General features: G+C 37.9%; 2 protein-coding genes across 2 annotated transcripts in view; both read left to right on the top strand.

The window, feature by feature from the left end:
* LOC107733437 (alpha-1,3-mannosyl-glycoprotein 4-beta-N-acetylglucosaminyltransferase B-like) overlaps positions 1 to 11284 on the top strand; it is a 134012-nt gene extending 122728 nt beyond the window's left edge. The window contains exons 11-15 of the mRNA XM_016545053.1: positions 1580 to 1773; positions 4826 to 4904; positions 7627 to 7714; positions 8723 to 8835; positions 9877 to 11284. Coding sequence (XP_016400539.1) covers positions 1580 to 1773; positions 4826 to 4904; positions 7627 to 7714; positions 8723 to 8835; positions 9877 to 9900 — 498 coding nt within the window. The 3' untranslated portion in view covers positions 9901 to 11284. The remainder of the gene's footprint in view (positions 1 to 1579; positions 1774 to 4825; positions 4905 to 7626; positions 7715 to 8722; positions 8836 to 9876) is intronic.
* A 3536-nt stretch (positions 11285 to 14820) lies between these two features.
* Positions 14821 to 20479, top strand: part of LOC107733432 (calnexin-like) — a 23507-nt gene continuing 17848 nt past the window's right edge. Inside the window, 1 exon segment of the mRNA XM_016545038.1 lies at positions 14821 to 14883. The gene's annotated coding sequence lies outside the window, so the exon portion shown is untranslated.

Below are 20479 nucleotides of genomic sequence, written 5' to 3'. Positions count from 1 at the left end.
AGTAAGTAAAAATATTTCACAATATTACTGCTTTTGCTGTATTTTGGATCAAATAAATGCAGGCTTGGTGAGCAGAAGAGAATTCTTTAAAAAACATAAAAAATCTTACGGTTCAAAAAACTTTTGACTGTTACTGTGTGTGTGTGTGTGTGTGTGTGTGTGTGTGTGTGTGTAATCTTTTTATACATTTGTAACCCTCCAGCAGAGTAGTCTGCCTCAGGACTGTGTTCATTTCTCTTCATATTGTCCAAATTGCAAATCACAGTATCCAGAAGGCAGCTGATAAGAGCTCATATCCTAATCAATCAGCATGTGTCCCTGCTCCGTCTTTATTCTCTCCAAATGAAGAATTGCCGTGGCGACGAGTGCTCGTATGACCTGCCCGTTCTGTGTGGTACTGATTTTTGTTCTCGGCTGGCGAGCTGGTGAATACATCTGACGGTCCGTTTCCTGAGGGCCCTGCTCACTGCATTCTTCCCCCTGCGTTTATCATAATACCTGCCTGTTATTCTTCGTCTCTAGTCATTCGTTTTCTTCATGTTTATCAACCTTTGGTGTGTTTTGGCACTATGGGTTTTGGTCTGAAGTCCGTTTGACGTTAGATTTCAGTTTGTTTGGTTGATGTGAAAGCTGTTTTGGTGCACACACACACCACACTCCAGTCTGCTTAAAAATGGAGGCCTGGGTTTGCAATTGTTATTTAAACTGCTAAACTGACACCATTTAGACATTTCTTTAGTGGATAGTTAAAATATGTACTAATTAATACTTTTGTGTAAGTTGAAGCTACGTCCACATTCATACTGATAAATTTGAGAATTTATTTTTCTTCTGTTTTGCCTTTCCGTCCACACTAAAACGGCTCAGGTGCCGTGTGAATAGATAAGGTAACACTTTACAATAAAGTCTCATTTGTTAACATTAGTTAATGTGAACATGTTAGTTCACAGTGTAAATATAAATGTAGAAATTACCATTAACTAAGATCAATAAATGCTGTGGAAATATTGTTCATTTTTAGTTCAATTTAACTAATGTAGTTCTTCAGTCTTCATATTACATTCCAAAGATGTCAAATAAATTTACTAGCAATTGATGTTTCATGGCAATTAATTGATTAATAGATTTTTTAGGCCATACATGGAGTTATGATTTTTTTGTTCTACATGGACACACCAGTGATATTTTGGGTGGGCTATTTTGCTAATGAAATACTAATGCCAGAGAAATGGCGAGAGAACTTTATTAAGTCTGGTCTCTGTCATCTCAGTGAGATTTTATAATGGACGAGCAACTTTTGGAAACTGCTAGTGTGTGTTATGAAATGAAAACACAATTTTTGAATTTACTCTGATTAATGTGGACATAGCCTAAAAGTCTGAATCACAGACAATAAAATATAACCATAACAGGCATTTGAAAGGTAGTCAAATAAAATAATGAATGCATGACACTTTTAATGTAACTTCATATAGCAACCATAAAAAAGTTTGAAATCTTTTAGTTTGACATAAAGTGCCTGTATTTGAAGAATTTTCCAGACGCTGTTTATGTAGCCCTTCTATCTTTATTTGGTCAGGATAAGGACTTCGGAAAGCAGACGTTGCATAAAGGTCACGCTAACCCGCTAGCTGAGGTCACCACCAGTCTGAAGACGTACCAGCATTTCACGCTGGAGAAGGCCTATCTGGGAGAGGATTTCTTCTGGGCGTTCACACCTGTGGCGGGAGACTTCATACGCATCCGCTTCTTCACACCTGTCCGAGTAGAGAGGTACATACAGTCAGAGATTCTCAGATAATACCGCAGGATTACGCCTTCATGAATACCAACAATGCTTTCACAAACAAACAGTAGACTCAATGATTATGCTGCCCTCTAAGATGCCATCTTTTAGCCAGAAAGACAGCACTGAATATGTCCTGTGCAGAGAAGACAGTCCCAGAGTGCCTTGCGATGAGATCACTTGAGAACTTCCTTCAGTTCAGATCATTCAGTATGTAGCTATCAAAAAGCATCAACAGTCCAGTTTAATCTGAAAATCATACCTGGTGTTTGTGTCTCCATACTGGAAGGTGATTTTCAGGCTGGTAACTGTGTTTTGGAAGATGATGGCTGGTTTCCAGCTGGTCTTAATATCATTAGCTGGTGGAAGGTAGTAGATGGGGATTGTGAGTTGATCGAAAACTAATAATGAATTATATTGAATGTAAAATTCAAATAAATAAATGGCGCTGCACGATAATTCTGATAATACCTTATTGCGATTATCAAATCAAATGCTGCAATTTAATTAAATAACTGTATAGTGCAGAGGTGTAAAGATCACCTGAAAACCACATTTAAATTCAAGTAGAGATACCTTACAGAGAAAACGACTCCATTGCAAGTTACAACTCACCAAATCCAGTACTACTTGAGGAAAAGTCATATAGAGTATCTGACTTTAACAGTACTTAAGTATTTTACTCGAACTGAATTTAGGCTCAAAGAAGCACTAGTCCTCAACACCTATTCAACACCGATATTCACGTTAAAAATGCTCAATTAAATGGTCAAATCCTCTTTGCACTGGACGTGCTGGTTTCTGCCTCGTCACTGTCCGCAGCCATGCCCTATAAAACACCTGTGATTCAGCAACTAGCTGCTAATGCACTCACAGTCATGTAAAGTTGCCTCGTTGACAAGTTTGGGTGCGCACAAGATCTCGTACCTTCAATAAACTGCTGTAGAAAAAGTTAGCTGTCATGCACCTCATGGAGTAAAGAGTACATGTTATACTTATTCAAAAGAGTAGTCAAGTAGAGAGTAAAAGTTGCTAATGTCTTTGACACTCAGCCAAATTTCAAAGTAGCCAAAAAGTACAGTAACTAATTACATTTACTCAAATATGTTACACTGTGTTCATTTACACGCGAGCAGCTCTTGATCCAGTGTTTTTAGCGTCTCAGTTCACAGTAAATACAGAGACCATCTCTGCATGTGCTGCGTGTTTAACATGCATTTGACAACGCAACATGCGCTAAATTCACTAAATTACACGTTTGATTAAATAGCAACATTTGGTGTACAGAAGTTTACAGCATTTTACCAATATTCTGCTCAAATAAAAGCTTGAGTATTTAAAGACATAAATATTAGCATTGTAACTTGTATTATAATTATCAGTTATACTATTATTATAATTATCAGTTATTAATTTTTAATTTAACAGTACAATTGTCATTTACAGTTATATACAGTATTTCTGTCTTCATTTTTATAATTATAAAATAATTATAAATATTTAAAACATAATTATTATTGTTGTTATTTTTAGTATTCAATTTGATTGTCGTCTTAAAACACTAGTGTGAATGTAAAGTGGACCGAGACACTATCACAATTAAAATCTTACTGAAAACTAATTTATTTGTTTACTTGAATGTCATGTGACCATTAACCAACATCAGAGAATTGTGAATGTGTCATTAAATTATTGAAATATTAACGTAAATTCTTAAGGGGACAAAAAAAAGTTTGGGTGTCTCAAACAAGTCAGTTATGAGGTTTCATATGTTTACCTTGGAAGGTTGCAGTCAATGAATGAAGCAGAAAACATGTAGTCTGTTTTATAATAGAGCTCGTCTCGCAGTCTTTCCCATCACATATTTCAGGCTTAATTGAGAGCTAATAGTGCTCAGTCTGAATGAGAGCTTTTGACGTTCACTCACTGGCTTCCTTCATGCTACAGGAGTCACAGTTTAACAAGCGCAGGTGTTCTTTTACACTGTACACATGTATTTATAGAGAGAAATCTGCCAGTGTCTGTGATTGCTCATGCTTCAGTGATCCATAGAGGAGAAAGAAAATTGTTTTTGGACACTTAAATATGTATGAAAGTCATTGCATTAGATGACATTTTATCAGGTGGCATCTGTGCTCAAATGCTACTGGTGTTTTTTGAGCTGTATTTGTAGATACTTTTATTCAGATTTTAATGTAACAACAGAATGAAGATATTGCATTAAGGTTTCACAAGCACAAAGTTATACACAACATCTGTTGATTTATCATTTCAAATGTACGTATGAAAAGTATGTTTGTCATTCTTTATATTTTCCATAATTCAAAAACATTCAGACATTTATAGTGTGACACTACCATTCAGAAGTGTGGGCTCAGTAAGAATTCTTTTAAGAAATTAATTATTTTATTTAGCAAGAATGCGTTAAATTGATCAAAAGTAGCAATAAAAGCATTTATAATGTTGCAAGATTTCTATTTCAAATCATTGTTATTGTTCTTTCTATTTATCAAAGAATCCTTTAAAAAGTGATGGTTTCCACATTGATAATCAGAAATGTTTCTTGAGCAGCAGATCAGCATATTAGAATGTTTTCTGAAGATCATGTGACACTGAAGACTGGAATAATGATGCTGGAAATTCAGCTTTGCATCACAGGAATAAATTCTGTTTTAAAGTATATTACAATAGAAAATAGGTATTTTAAATTGTGATATATTTTACAATATTACTGTTTTTACTGTATTTTTGATCAAATAAATACAGCCTTTGTGAGCATAAGAGACTTCTTTCAAAAACATTTTAAAAATCTTACCGACCCCAAACTTTTGAACGGTAGTGTAAGTGTCTAAATACTTTTTGGGGCCACTGTGTGCTGCAGGGTCTATAAATAACTACATGATAAGATGATACATGAGGAAACATATGCGGTATAGTTCTTTTGCGTTGTACTCCTTATGGAATTGATAAGATTGATAGTTTGGATGATGTGTTTGTGTTTGTGTGTGTTTGTGTGTGTGTGTGTGTGTGTGTGTGTAGGTATTTCTTCCGCAGTGGAAACATCGAGCACCCTGGAGACAAGCTCTTCAACACTACGGTGGAGGTTCTTCCTTTTGACGTGAGTCTCTGTCATTGTGTGCAGATGAACACTAGCAGTGTGTTTGTTGAAGGATCGCTGCTGTTTGTTTGTGTGTTTCCCTCTGGGCTTCACTGCAGCCTCCATAAACACCCCACAGATCTGTGCTGAAACACTGTCTCAGCAAGCTCAAGACTTCAGTCAGTGTTGAAAATATACTGCCGTCACAAACACTTTTTGGCATGGTTTCTGTTTGAGCAGAAGTCAAGAGCTGAATCTATCATAGATGGCTTAGAACCTATTTAAATGTGCAGCATCACTATTATTATTGCCCGTATTTAGGGTTAAGGGTTTGTTCAATTCCTGTTAAACATGCCGTGTAACTTGTGCCACACTACAGACATGACTTATATCTCAAATCATGCTTGCGGGTGGATAACATCATTGCAACCACAGAGAGCACCATAGCTCGATTTTTTTTAAAGGTCCGATTTCCTCTTGCGATGTTCTTCTTAGTTCTTCGCTCAGGAGTAAACAGAAGTTAGAAAGAGCAGAGCAACTGTTACTAAAGATTTCCATTTCAAATAAATGCTGTCTATTCAGCCAAAATATTCAGCAAATATTATGTAATCATCATGGACCAGTGGCAGTTCCGAGGTGGCGTGAAGTTTCAACAAACTAACTTAGTTTTGGCCAAATTTAGTTTGAATGTATTCAGGACCTCAAGGCACTGAAAAAGTGTAAGTCCAAGATAGTGGATGAAGAAAGAGTCATGTTGATTACAAATTAACTTGAAAAAAACATTTGATCAGATCATGGCCTTCTGTAGTAATTTTTAACAATGACGCTAAATGTGTGTTAATGTTCAGCTTGAATTCACAAAAATGAAATGAACATAAGTAGGCCTGTCACAAACTTTTTGATCGCATTTCTTTGATCCAATTGCATTTGCTGTGCGGTAGGGAGAAGCAGAGGAGTCATAAGCTGACAGGGAGTCATATTTCAGCACCACATCGATCCCGCTCCAAATGATACCAGACAGGCTCAGCACGATTGCTTGTGTTAAATTCAAAAAGCAAAAGTTTCAAGAGTTACCTTCGTCGAAAAACACTCCAGTTTTACTGTGACTTAACATTCATGTCATGCCAAACATTCTTGGTTCTTAGAGTTTCACACACATCTAGGCTCAGCAAGAGTTGAGTCACTTATTTTAGTTCTGCTATAGTTAACTAAAACTAAAAAAAAAAAACAGCATCAGACAGTGAGAGTTCAGGGAAAGCAGTGGAGATCAAGATATACTTGTATTTTGTGAGCTAATGGAACTGTACTGACACAGGGTAATAAAATGTGACCTGCTGTGTGTGCGGTCGGTGTGGAGGAGATATTTTCTCCCGGGGGAGAGCAGAAGAGGGGTGGCACTGTGATTTAAGATTACAGCCGGAAACGGACGTTCACCGCAAGATTAATAGCAGGATTTTCTAAGAGCGAGAGCCTGTCGCCCTGTAATATCTCTCGTCCTCTCGCTGATTTCTGCTTCTCCTCCCTGCTGCCGGGTTGTTATATCTCTCTTTTCTCCTCATTTCCGTCTTTCTAAAGCTCCCTTTAGGGACATTTATGGAATTCTACCGTTACCGTATACAGGAAATTAGCAGGGAATGCCCTGGAGGAAAGAGTATTTGTGGTCTGTTTTATGCTGTTAATGCAGTTTGGGGAAATTAGAGCGATGCTCTGCTGGGGTTTTGAACATATTTGTCTTCTCTTGGGTCATATCACTGAGTTTCAGTCTAAGAAGAAGCCTCGTAAGAGCCGTTTCAGAAGTTACAGTTGCCAGGGATGCAGACACAACATGTACACCCCATATCTAGTGCTGTTTGCTCACACGGGAACAACTGTTACTGTGCTGTGAACGGTGCTACAGAGCTTCCTCTGTAAATGTCAGCTTGTGGCTACAGTTAATGCTTCTTTCATGCTTTAATTATTTTTGCTGTCAGTTTTATTTTATCTTGACAGAAAAGCACAAACACAAATTGGTTCAATATATCTCTATCAGGAGATTCTCTGCCAAAACTGGAATTTTTAATAATGGAATATCGGCTCAGATCTCTCAAAACTCTGCAGTTCCACTCGCTTTCATAAACTGTTCATTCATATAGAGATATTGCATGCAACAGAATAAAGGGCACTGGTTTCTTACTGGCCCACGTCAAAAGAGTTCACGCTAAAGTCTCTCTGGATATGGCTGGGGTCCCTCCTTCCATATTAGACTATGGGAATTTTTCTAATAAAACAATTAACTCAAATTTAATTCCAGAAATAACTATTGACCTTAAGCTGCTTGCACTGCACAGCTTAATGCACAGATCCAAATTTTTGACCATATCCAATTTTTTTCTGTTTATATTTACTTAAGACGTGACTTGTATCCGATATCTGTGTTTACATTATTCTTTTCCCAAACTAGAATGATTCTATTTGTGGTCACTTTCAGCAACACATTTGACCCTCGAGTTTTAAATAGCGGTATATAAAAAGGATTTCTATAATTCACTAATCAGTTGATGGAGTTTTAGGACTATTTAGGACTGTGATTATCAAGGACTTGTGTTATGTGTATGTACTCTAGCAAAGATTTTTTCAGGTGGATGTTTGCTTGTAAAACGGGGAGCGTGTGTATTTTTCTGGCTGAAGAACAGATGTGATGAGTTACTGAAGAGGAGAGGGTTATGTGCAGAAACACTCCAACACTTTTGTCCCTCTTCATCAGAATATTCAGTCAGAGAAAGAAGCGCTGAAGGAGGGGAGAGAGAAGACGCCAAAGTACCAGCGCACAGAAGACGGCTTTGTCAGAATAGGTGAGCCGAAACATACACTGGCACCTGCTGTGAAGTACATACTAAATATAGCAGCATGATTCAGCCCATAAACCACATTCATGCTCGTATGAAGCATGCGCTGGCCTAATAAAATAAAGCCATTTGTTTTCTCTGAAATAAACAATGATTCAGAATTTTTGATGCACAGATTGAGTGGTTCTGAATGACTGTATTTTTTTTTTTCCTGATGGTATAGTTTTTTTTCTATAGGTATAGTCTTGTTTCACCGTCTTTAACCCATTTTGTGATATATCATATGGCCCTTAAAACGGACTCCACAGTGACATGCTCCTGAGAGAGCGCCACTTCTGAAGCTGTTACATGAGAACATAAACAAGGAGAATTCAACTCGTGGAAAAGAGATTTGTGTGAAACATTCAATGATTTCTGCCATTCTCTCTTACGTTCTTGAGCTCACACATCAAATCCAAGGGGGAAATCCTACATAAGCTTTATTTTGAAATGTCTAAAGTCTTTTTGTGGGTGCAGTATCTTCTGTTTTCTCATTATTATGTAGGAATGTCTGTTTGATTACTGTAGGGTTTATTGAAGCCCGTCGCTCATGACAGAGCGTTAGATATCCCCTCAGTCATTAATATACTGAATATAATACAGACAGATGGTTTTGAGCACTGCAGGAACATGGGCAAGCAAAAAAATACATATAAATCCTTTAAAATATTTATCATTCAAAAATTTCAAATGACGTTTTGTCCTTCTCTACTGTATGTTGTTTTGTTTGTAGTTTAATGCGTTCCACACAAAAACATAAATTACAGCACTTGCTCACAATGAGAGCGATAACCTGTTAATGGATTGTTTTTCTACTGAATTGATTCAAATATGAAGATTTGGCACGGTCTGCCTCAGCCTTCTATTCCCCACATCTCAAAAGACTTGTTATCCAAATGTTTATGAAGAGCTTGTCCACAGAGCTAGAGATGAAGCGTGCAGCCTCTCACAGTGTGTGTTGATGCCGTCCCTCAGGGAAGTTTGACAACGGGATCGCGGAGGGGGAGGTGGATGCTTCCTTCGGCCCGCTGGAGGCTCTGCGGCTCTCAGTACGGACTGACTCTCCTGTGTGGGTCATTCTCAGCGAGGTACAGCACAACACAACCGCTCACCATCTGTTCCTCACTCACATGGACTTTACCTAGTAACCAACCTACTACCTACATACTGTGTGCGTGCGTGCGTGCGTGTGTGTAAGTGTATATATATGTGTGTGCGTGTGTGTATGTGTGTGTGTGTGTGCGTGTGCGTGTGTGTACTGGTTTATATATCCTGGTGGGGACTTAAACCTGAATACACACAGACTCATGGGGACTCGTGTCACGGTGGGGACCTAAATTGTGGTCCCCTGTGTGTGTGTGTGTGTATTTAACATTATAATTACATTTTTAATAATAACAATTATTATTTTGTTGCTTATTTTACCAGATAATTTTGTTAAAAAGGTAAAATATATATATATATATATTACAAATATATATGAAACTGTATTTTAATTTATATTTTAATTATTAATGTATAACTTATATGCAATATACACTAGAGTTCAAAAGTTTGGGTTGATAAGATTTTAAATTTTTGAAAGATGTCTCTTGTGCTCCTCCAAGGTTGCATTTATTTGATTGAAAATACAGTAAAAACAGTAATATTGTGAAATATTATTTTTATTACAATTTAAAACAACTGTTTTCTGTTTGAATATGTTGGCAAAGCAGAATTTTTAGCAGCCATTGCCTCACGACCCTTCAGAAATCATTGTAATATGCTGATTTGCTGCTTAAGAAACATTTCTTATTATTGTCAAAACATTTTTGTGTATACACATTAATGTGCAAAAGTCTTCACCAGAAAAAATGGTTTTAAGTCCGTTTAAGATCTCTGTGTGGAGCACTGGCTCCTTGCGCATACAAAAGTCTCACTGCATTATTACAATTAATGGCAAAAGGAATGTTTGGAAATGTAATCTGATATTTCCTACTGACACACTACAGCAAAACATAGAAATAACGCGCTTTTTGTTGTTGTTGTAAATACTAAAAGCCTGACACTTGCGCAGTACTGTATATGATGTCATTACAGATCATTACAGTTAAGCAACTTCTTGTCAGTTCCAACTTCTCTCTCGACAGATTTTTATCAAGAAAGCAGAGTGACTGGTGCTCAGCAATACCTCATGACTTCACCGGGTCTCTGCTGCAGGATGGAGTCTGCTCAGCACCTCCACATGAGCCCCTCACGCGAGTTTCTTTAGCTTGGTCCAATAGCGCCAACTGCTGGCGGCAAGCTGTTCTAGCAGGTAGAGAATGCCAAGCGATGGCACTCAAAGACGTACAGCTCGTGCTGCCGGACGCGCCGCAGACGACTGAAGACGCTGTATTTTGTAAACTGTATTTATATGTATATATATATATGCTCATGGTTGAGTTTATGTAACTACACTGGTCTGTTGTCAAGGGCTTCCTGAGCGGTCTCTCGCCCGTTTCACGAAACACTTTGACATTCAACAAATGCTGCTTTTGGAACGGAAGACTCTTCATTTCCTAATCGACATTCGATTTTCAAAGTTGAATTTCTGTCGTTAATTAGTTGACAAATGATTCTGTTTAGGCTACTCCAAATGGTGTGTATTTATTGTATTTATTATGATACATTAAGAGTACACCGGCCGTGCTAGATATGTGTTTGTTCGTGCACAGGCCTAGCGTGTGTTTCCAAAGTCAGTCCAAAAGATGCGCTATACTGAAAGAGCAACGTTTATTGTAACTAGAGTGTATGCTGCAAAAATGTTTCTTCTAAAAACCGAAATCGCTGGACTTTTCTTGATATAATTAAAATGAAAGCAATCACAACAAACAAGAGGGAAGCCTTCTGAGCATTTTTTTTTTTACATTTATTATTAATACCATTTTTTACTTTCCAATCAGACATATTATTTCTTGCAATATGTTGTTTTTCCTCTTCCTGCCTTAATGTGACGCAGTAGTGTGCTGATGTGGCCGCATTTTCAGATAGAGTTAAACAGAAACAGACCTCTGGGTCTCTATATAATAATATAGAGAGACCAAAATATGTCTGGCTTGAAATCTGTACAGCTCAGTGTCAATCAGTGCGCTGGTATGCTCAGTTTGCTCTCTGATAATAGAAATAATATTTATCAGATGCTACACAAATTTGTCAAGGGTTCTGATATTTTTTCATGCCTTAAAATGATTCACTATATCGTAATATAACACTGATGGTTATAGGTAAAGTGAGCGATCAGCATGTTTGACAAGATCTTGAGCTACAGAGCAAAGTTATCTTCAAGGAAAGAAGGAAAGAAAAAGAGAAAGCATGTGCTGTAAGATAACACCATCTGACCTACAACAACGCTGATGTTGTTTTAGAGGAGAGTCACTTCCCCGCGGACAGGTCGAGGAGAAATACAGCGCCACCGTCTTTCACTGTCCCTGCCCTGTTTTCTCTTGATTAGCCCATTTGATCCATGAACTCAATTGAAAATGTAATGCTGCTGCCAAACATTTTGAATAAAGACCAAGTCCAAACTTGACTACAGTGTTTATATGTTGCTATGGTTGCAAAGTATTGTTTTTATACTATCATCAATGTTTTGAGCATGATTATAAATCTAGAAACAAAAGAAATATCTGTCTATTATAATCTTCTCTTATGGCAGCTTTGTATTTATGGAAGTCAAATCACTTGTAGCTGTCATTATTGCCATGCTGATTTATAACAGGTGCCTTTGATTCTGACCCTCCCAATTTCTGAATAATATCTTACTCTATCCGGTTAATAAATGCATCAATCTGTAGGATCCCCAACATTATTTATAAGGTCATGAAGACCCCTTGGGCGTCTTTATTAGTGAGTTTGATATAAACCTGGTTAACAGGTTAACCAGCCACTGACAGCTGCTCTACCCGTCTCACTGCCCTGGAGCCGGTCATCTGATGTAAATGAGACAATGGCCACCTGAAAAACAAACAAGATGAGGGACTTTTGGGGTCTGCCCTAAACACTAAATACAGGAATTCAGTTTCACTCGCATGACAATAACCAGCAATAAAGAATCTATTCACAGTCTCACACTAAAGGATGGTAAATTAAATGGGCAAATCAGCTTGAAGGAGAACAGATGGAAATATATGTGTGCTGTCAAGGACCCTTAAAGGGATGAAGATGAAGATTTTACATCATTTGACATTACTTACTGTATGACACCAAAACTGTTTGGATAACAATATTCTTCTGAATTTTCATTTTTGTGTGAATTATCCCTTTAACAATGAAGAAAACGTTGTGTTTGCTTGTGAAGTTAATGCTAGGTTAATATCTGTCATAATGCCGCAATGTAGCATGATGTCACGATTCCTAATGTCTCTAAATGTACACATTTACCAGAATTTGTGTAACCAAAAAAAAAAAGATTTTTGGTGATTTTGTAAAAAAAAAAAACAAGGTATCTTGGTATTATATGTGTCTACAAATCTAATTGTATTATTTTCAAACATTTAGACAGAAGCATTCATGACAACAATTTTCATCAAATGTTTGTCCAAACTTTTTACTGCTATAAAATCTAAAGCATTTAATTTATACCACTTTGGCATGTAAAATAAAAAGTAGGAATGTGATTGCTTCCCAAGTATTCAAGGCTGTGTTCGGAATGGCACACTAGCTTACTGCTTACTGCCCGGTACACAGTGCATACTGCCTACTATTTTTTTAAGAATAGTGTGTGAAACAGTATAAGTAACAAATAATGTTTCAGAGTAGTGTCGTCACATGAAAATGAACATTAAACACTGAACATTAATTCAGCACAGCTGTTGAGGCTGTTACCTTACAAATAAATCTGCAAACCATTCTTTTTTACAAAGGCTTGCTAATAAGGGTTCATACTAGTAAACAATGCTATATTGCCCAATTTAACTCATTTCATAATTAATTAACTTTACATACTGAACAAAACTGAATCGACACTGAGCTGTCTTTAACTGAACAATGATATTACTTTCTTTTTGGCAGTTACACTGGAAAAAGCGATATATTCTAGTTACACCAAGTGCAAATAATGATACATTCTGTTTAAAATAGGCTAGCAGTATTTTCTTAAGCAATAGGTTGTGTAAATAGTAGTTAGGTGGCAGATATTTATACTTCAGTACTGTAGTACATTATAAAACAGTATCCAATAACATATTGCGTGTAAATTATCATATTTATTAAAATTATTAAAGCCCACCTAGTCCCTACACCTACTGCTAACCATACCCAATAAACACTGTATTATTAATGAGGCGTTTTATTTCCAATTTTCAAATATTTTATTTTTATAGAAAATAAATGCCTTTCCGATTTGATATGTGATGGGAAAAGGAGAAGGAGTTTGACAAAATGCGGATTCGAACTCGGGTCGAATCGTTTAGGGTTTTACGCCACAAACACTTCAGACAAACACACGCCTCTTTTGCAGTGCTGTTTATCGCAGTCAGGCATTGGTGGGCGGAGTTAATGAAAATAGTCTCTGCCAATAAATCAGGCTATGTGCACTTAGAGTAAATATACACTGCTTTACAGCGGCATTGAATTCTGTTTGCATAATTGAATTTTTTTACATTTATATATTATATGTTATTTATATATTATATTATTGCAATATTACTATTATATTATTTAATATCTTTGAAACAATCTGTACTGCATAAACCGCTATAGAGATAAAAGTGACGTCATTTTCGGAAACGTAGAGATTAACTCTTTCCCGCCAAACACGGAATTTTCCGGGTTTCCGCGTTCTCTCTGTTATACGCTCGGGGGCGCTATTAGCATCTCCTGAATGAGTCTAGAACGTGCCGATCAAAAACACATGCGAGGAAGACGCAGAAACCAGCTATCTCGTATGTAATGTATGCATATGCATATGAAAAACAATGCGATCATCAACAATAAACAGCATATAAATGAAAACTGCCTAATAATGTTATGAGTGAAAAGTCGATCCCGGAAGTGGCAAAGGACTGTGCAAGCTTTGGGGGTGTTGATGGAAGCGATCTACTGCATCTTTGCTTTGATCATCCTACTGAATATGATCCAGATGTAGCCTAGTATTTAATAAAAACGCGATTTTTTTTTTTCGCGAAAATGTGGCTTTTTTTTAATTTTTATAAAACTTAACTACATTCGAGTGTTGATTTAAAAAAAAGAATGCTTGAAGCTAGAATAAAACGGTTTTGTTGTTGTTGTTGTTGTTTAAAAGTAGAGGCTTTGTTCTTTATTTTGATGTTCAGATATTAATAAAACAAAATATTCTGGGGGTCACGAAATTTTAGTGAAAATCATCAAAAATGCTGGCGGTGAACGAGTTAAGGTATGTCTTACTAACGATATTGTTTTTAGATACGCTGCAATATTGTAGTTTACAGTAACATGTACATATGAAGGTGTTTATAATTACTATTTCCCCGCCTCCAGTTCACTCACGCATTTGAAGATGAAACAACAAGTGGATCGTCTTCAGATGCATACATCAGATTTCAGCAAGTGTAGCAGGTAATCCTGGAATTCCATGCATACAGAAAATGCACATACCATTCACAGTATACACACAGCATACTGCAATATAGTAGGAGCAGTATGGTAGTATGCCATTCCGAACACAGCTTCTGTACTGATTTCAGTGTACTTGAGTTATATTTAGCAGATTCTGGCAAATATAGTAGGTCATCCGTTTATTCCATGCATACAGAAAGGTTGCATACTACGCACAGTATACATACTGGATACTGCAGAAATAGTAAGAGTAGTATGATAGTATGGCATTTCGGACACAGCACAAGTATCCGTCATCTTTCGCTTCTACCCTGATGTGTCCAATAAGCGTCTATTTCCGTGTCCTCGACGGCCAATCAGGGGTGTCCACGAGGTGCAGGTCGGAGGCGGAGACCACAGTCTATGACAGACATGAAATCTGGACAATCATCATCTCGCATTGTCCAAGAGGCGTGTCTACGCTGAATGCAGTAGCCAATCGGATGCGCGGAGAAGGCGGAGCCTCTTTTTCTGGATGTATCGCGTATAAGCGCACGTGACGCGCTGGAGTCGCAGGCGGAGTGCTGCATCAGTGAGCGGGGGTGAGTACGCTAAATCTGCTAATATGAGCTTTATTAGACCTATGAGCCATTCAGTTTATGTGCAATACGGCTTGCCGATGTATTATTGTCAGAAAGCGGGAATATATGGTTCAGCCAGAGAGTAAAACTAGAATATGCGCGTAGAGCTAAAGGCCAGTTGGTCAGCTAGCTGCGTGAGCTAAGCTAAGCTAACTGATACAGGTGTCACATCAGTAAAATCAGCCGTATAATCAAGACTTATCACAGAAACCCGCCTCATGTTATTGCCCGTGTGATTTTCTTGTCAGCGGAGTGAGGTGAAAGCTGCAGTGGGCTTATCTAATGTTGGGGGTGGGCAGAGCTGCTGAGAGAGATGTGCGAAGTAACTGAAGGAAGCTAACGGTAGTCAAACATTGATGTACCTTGTTTCAAGTGGGGCATGTCTCTGCACATTAAAATGATTACGTACATTTATGTAAGATTTAATTCATTTTTTTTCTTGAACATTATTCGTTTGTGTTTAAAATATGCATTTATATGTAAAGTTAGATGGTAGGTGTTTCTACTATTAAATACATAGTCAGTGCACATAGATATGCGCATGGTCAAATATCACTCAACCTAATCTTTTGCTTTCAGTCGGAGTTCATAAATGGAGGTGTGTGGGATAGCATGCATGGCTGTGTGGGGGATATAATGCGGAAAAGCCAAACCGGCTAAACTAGGGTGCAGCACATGTCAGTTGAACCGTCATTTCCGCCCTTTTAGAGGAAAGACAGAGGTCACGAGAGAGAGACTGGTATTTGCATGGGCCAGAAACTTAAATGAGCTGTAGTCAGATTAAAACAAAGTAGCACTTAGGATAAGACTTCCTATTTCCTTATATTAAGGAAATCATGCGGCTCATCCCAGCAAGAAAATGATCGTCCTGACCCTCTTGTGGTTTGGTAACATGTAGCTAGGTGTTTTCAGATTCTGGCACTTTGAATGTAGAGCTCAACTTCGACCTTTACGTATAACCAAAAGATCCCTTTTCTGGTGTTAACTCTTGTCAAGACGTTTAACGCTTTTATAACACTGTCATTCAAGTTCCTCGTTGTTGATGGCTATGAACTTGGTCATTTGAATTATCTACGCAGTTTTATCAGTTCACTTTTATGGCCTGTGTCTTGCTCAGAGTCACGCTTCACTGGTGCACTCTGGGAAGGGTGTGTGTAGAAGGTCTGAGGTACCTTCCCCCATCGTCTCAAGCCCAGATCTGTGGCACTCGAGCGTAAAGAGGCTTAACCATGTTGTTCTGGAAGTCTATGCATTCAGTATTGTGTGCTGAATTGAACGAACCCCCGGTTAGGCCATGCCGGGACCACCACATGTGGCTTAATCTCATGGAAGGCTGACATAATGAGCGCCTGCTCTGGACAATCATTCAACCAGCACTTTGAGCTGTATAAACAACAAATATAACATGCAACCGACCTGTTGCAGAATAACCTGCAATATGAGGATCAAGTCTTGTATCAGCCTGAAGGTGTTTATAATGCAAGAACTGGCTGGCTGTGCATGGCTGTCATTGTAATGATAATTATCTGAAATGTTGTTATAGGGCATCTGCATATGTTTTTATTAACACCAGAGAGAAGTCTATCATTTCCCTGGAAGATCCAGTTATGATATTTTGATTTAAAAATTACAACGTCCAAAAAACAAAACAATTAAACCTATGCGTGGATGAATTGTTCCCAATAACTTCTATAACATACATTTAGAAAATAGTGAATTTTCATTTCATGCCGAAATGAAAATATTTTAACACACAAAAACACTTTTTGAGTTTAACGACGTAAACGAATCATTCAGAGTTAAGCTAATAGATTGTTTTGAATTGATTCAGTTTGAGCTCATTAAAGGACATGAATTGTGCTTGGCAACACTAACAGCGTTTTTACTGCAGAAATTACGATTTTAGACACCGTTAACATCTTATACTTGCAAGTCGTGGAAAAAGGAAGGAGAGCTAAACTAGTCTAACGACAGGATCTTTAGGAAACTTAATGGCCTTATAAAACCATGAAAATTGTTATATTCACAGTGTTGCTTTCACTTAAATCAGTAAAATCATATTACATTATATATTGTGCATAATCAGTGTCACCTTTTACAACATACTAAATAAGTGGACTTGAAATATGAGTTTGAATTATTTTGTCATGTGAAAAGGAAAGGCTTGAAACTAGCACAGCTCTGTAGGAAAGTGTTGTATACACTTCAGATAGGTTTGCATATTAGTCATTTTGCAAACCTGTCTGACCACAGGACGCTGCAGTGACCAGAGAAGACTGGCTGATCAGAGCCGCTGATATGTATGGGTCAGTCGGAGCCCGTGGGCTTCATCAGCGTGTGCTGTGGCGGCTCTGATGGATCAGTCGTATTTAATCAGCAGAGCAGATCTCTGCTCAAACTGGATTTGAAGCAGCTCACTGTCAGTTAGCACTGCAGTGTTAAATGTCTTCCTCTTTCAGTCCCGATTGTTTGTTTTATAGGGGGCAGGATGGAGTCTGTCCAGTCCAGAGCTAATGAATCTGCTTTGTGCATACAGGAACCGCTAGACCCCCTCTAGTGAAACTTCATAGAAATTAGTCTGTTCTGTAGCGATGGTTGGTATTGCAGTCTAATTAATGGGCTGATATTGTCTGAAAAGTCTGTCTGCTTGAACGATTGACAGAAGTGTTAGTTCCCACTTGTGTGTGTGTTTTTTTTTTTTGCTTCAAAATCTGCTGGAGACTTGTCAATTTCAGGCATATTAGTTCAAAGAAGAATGTGAATTTTGAGTAAATATTGTATGAAATTAGTGTTAATTTAATTACTTTTCTCAGTCCAAAAATCTTGGAGCACCTTCAAAAGTTGTGATTTTTTTAAAAGTAATGTTTTAGAATAAAAACAAAATTGACAATTTTTTTTTTTTTTTTTTGCTTTTATTTCTAGTGCACTAATCATATTAAAGACTTGTTTGAGAAAGAAAACTGCTGTAGCATTTGACTTTTTCATTCAAATAGCATATTGGTCTGAAAGCAGGCTGTTGCTCAAACAGTGTTTCAGTCTTTCTCGAAGGGGAAACAGTGAGTTTTACTGTTAGTGTTGATTAACCTGTTTTCATTTCCACAACAGTTTTATTTTTAGGCATAAATAATGCTTGTGTTAACTTAATTTTTTTTAATGTTAAATCAAACAGTGGTGGTCTTCACTTAGCAAGTGTTTAGATGCTTTTGCGTGAGTCTGTGAGTCTCTGCATATTTAATTTTGCTGATGTCTTGTGTTGCTTTAGCTCGGATGCTGATGTTAACCTCTGATTAGCTTTAATAGAGCTGATGATGGAGTGCTTGCGTTATGTGTTTGTAATCTCTCTCTACCCCCACACATGATCATTAGTTCAGTGAGCAACAGATGGGTCAGGAGTGTATCCTGTGACCCCCAGCCTCACAACAATACTCTCTCTCTGTCTCTGTCTCTGTGTCTCTCTCTCTCTCTCTCTCTCTCTCTCTCTCTCTCACACACACACATTCCACCCTGTGTAGCCCCAGGGATCCTCAATACTAGCGTCGAGTTGGTCTGGTCTCCGTGCAGTACTAAGTTGATTTGTTTGCATTTATAGTTTAGATATTAATGATTTATGGCAGATATCTCTAGAGTTATTGATTTAGATGGTAACAATATTGTATATATTGTTGAATATAAATGTAATTCGAAAAATGTTTTTTTTACATTTAGTTTTACGTTTTTTAAACCGACACCCTTGTTTAGGTGGGTATGAGATGCAAATATGGTCTGATTAATTTGTCTGGTTGATATATTACTAGTTAGATCTAGGGTTACACGGTTACTCAAAAAAAAAAAACTGACATCACAAATTCAGTGAAACATATATGCAGTCAAAGACTATAGAATAACCAAGGCGTGTCACTCGTATAGTTTTGAATGGGGAAAAAATGCAACGCTCAATATGGCCGCTCCATCGAAGGAAGCCCCGCCTTCTGAGTAAAAGAGCCAATCACTAATCGGTAAAGTCATCGCGTCACTGCAGCTGCCGTTAGAAGCATAGATATATATACGTATACGTAGATGCCTCATTAGCGACTGTTTCTACGGGCTGCTATACGTAAGCCGTCCGCCAAATTGAAGGGTCAACTTGACGTCATAATCAAAGAGTATCTTTGGTTCCACCCCTCTCTCGTATTCTCACCTGTGAAAGGTTATCCCGTTTCTTCGGGAATTTAAATCCCGGCGGTTTTTACATCCATCGGCTGTGCAGGATTGTGGCATCTTCGAATATTCATTATTATGGTATATGACGTCAAGTTAACTGTTGCAAGATGACAGAGGTGTCTACATGCTTGGAGCTGTTGGATGAGGCATCTACCTATACATATCTATGGTTAGAAGTCCCGGTTGCTGTAGAAACGGTCAGGTTAGATGTGCGCACTGGCTGGTCTAGCCTGAAAAATAAGCTTTTTAACGCCATTTGAGCAAAAGAAACAACATTTATATGACTGAGTTGTCAGATTTCATTGGTGATTTCAAATATGAAATTTAATCATAAGGTTGGTGAACAGTTTTGGAGAATCTGATGTTTCTCCATTCAAAAAGATAGGAGCTGCACTTGCATGCCCGAGAGGTGTTTCAAAGATGGCTGCCGAGTGCAGTGACTTGCCTTAAATAGACTTTGATGCGGTGTGTGTTTCGGAGTGAAGCATGGCATTGTGTTCTTATACACATGAGCAGCTCCTGATACAGTGTTTTCAGTTTCTCAGAGTGGCTCAGTTCACAGTAAAAATCTGCTCCTCACAAACTCTTTGCATCTGCTCTGAGTTTGGGTCACTAAAAACATGCATTCGAAACGTGCTAACCATCTTCTCAAATTCATAATGAGAAATGCTTAATTTATTTTTACAACAAAATAGAAGCTTCAGTGGCGTCCTATGGTTTTCTGCCTAATTTTGAATCACAATTGCAATATTTTTTAATCAGTTAAATTTTAATCCTCAAACCGTGCAGCCCTAGTTCATGTGGCTTGTTTGCAAGGTTGGTCAAGTCTTGTCGTTTGTGTGTACTCCAGTGAAAGTCGTTTTTGTTTTGTTTTGGCTGCCATGGTGACGTGTTGCTATCAGACGCTGTTGGCACCACTGCATCAGTAATCCTGAGTGTGTTATGCTCATTAGCACAACAGTCTGTGGGGTACACCGCCTGTGTGTGTTTAAACACGACCGTGTTGCCCGTTTAATGCTTTTTGCAATGTTTATTGATACCCCTGAGGAATGATCTGACAGCGCTGTAAAGCTCCGCTCTTCAAGCGAATGACAGTAATCACACGCTCACACTAAAGAGAGAAAGCAAGGGTTTGTGGGTCATGTAATGGGATGAAATTGAGGTGGTCATTAGAGTATTTATATTTGCTTCTGCTGGCTCACTCCAAATGATACTTCAGTTGAAACAACCCTCTACATTGCGAGTAAATCACTCACATATGCGACTAAATCTTACTCTGGGCGACTAAATAACGTCTAACATTAGCCATTGGCTAATAAATTCTTAGATTTTACTCGCCAGTATGTGTGTGAGAGGC

This window comes from Sinocyclocheilus rhinocerous, unplaced genomic scaffold (assembly GCF_001515625.1).
Source record: "Sinocyclocheilus rhinocerous isolate Xijiao unplaced genomic scaffold, SAMN03320098_v1.1 scaffold460, whole genome shotgun sequence".
Taxonomy (NCBI): Eukaryota; Metazoa; Chordata; class Actinopteri; order Cypriniformes; family Cyprinidae; genus Sinocyclocheilus; species Sinocyclocheilus rhinocerous.
This window is presented reverse-complemented; position numbering and strand designations above follow the sequence as displayed.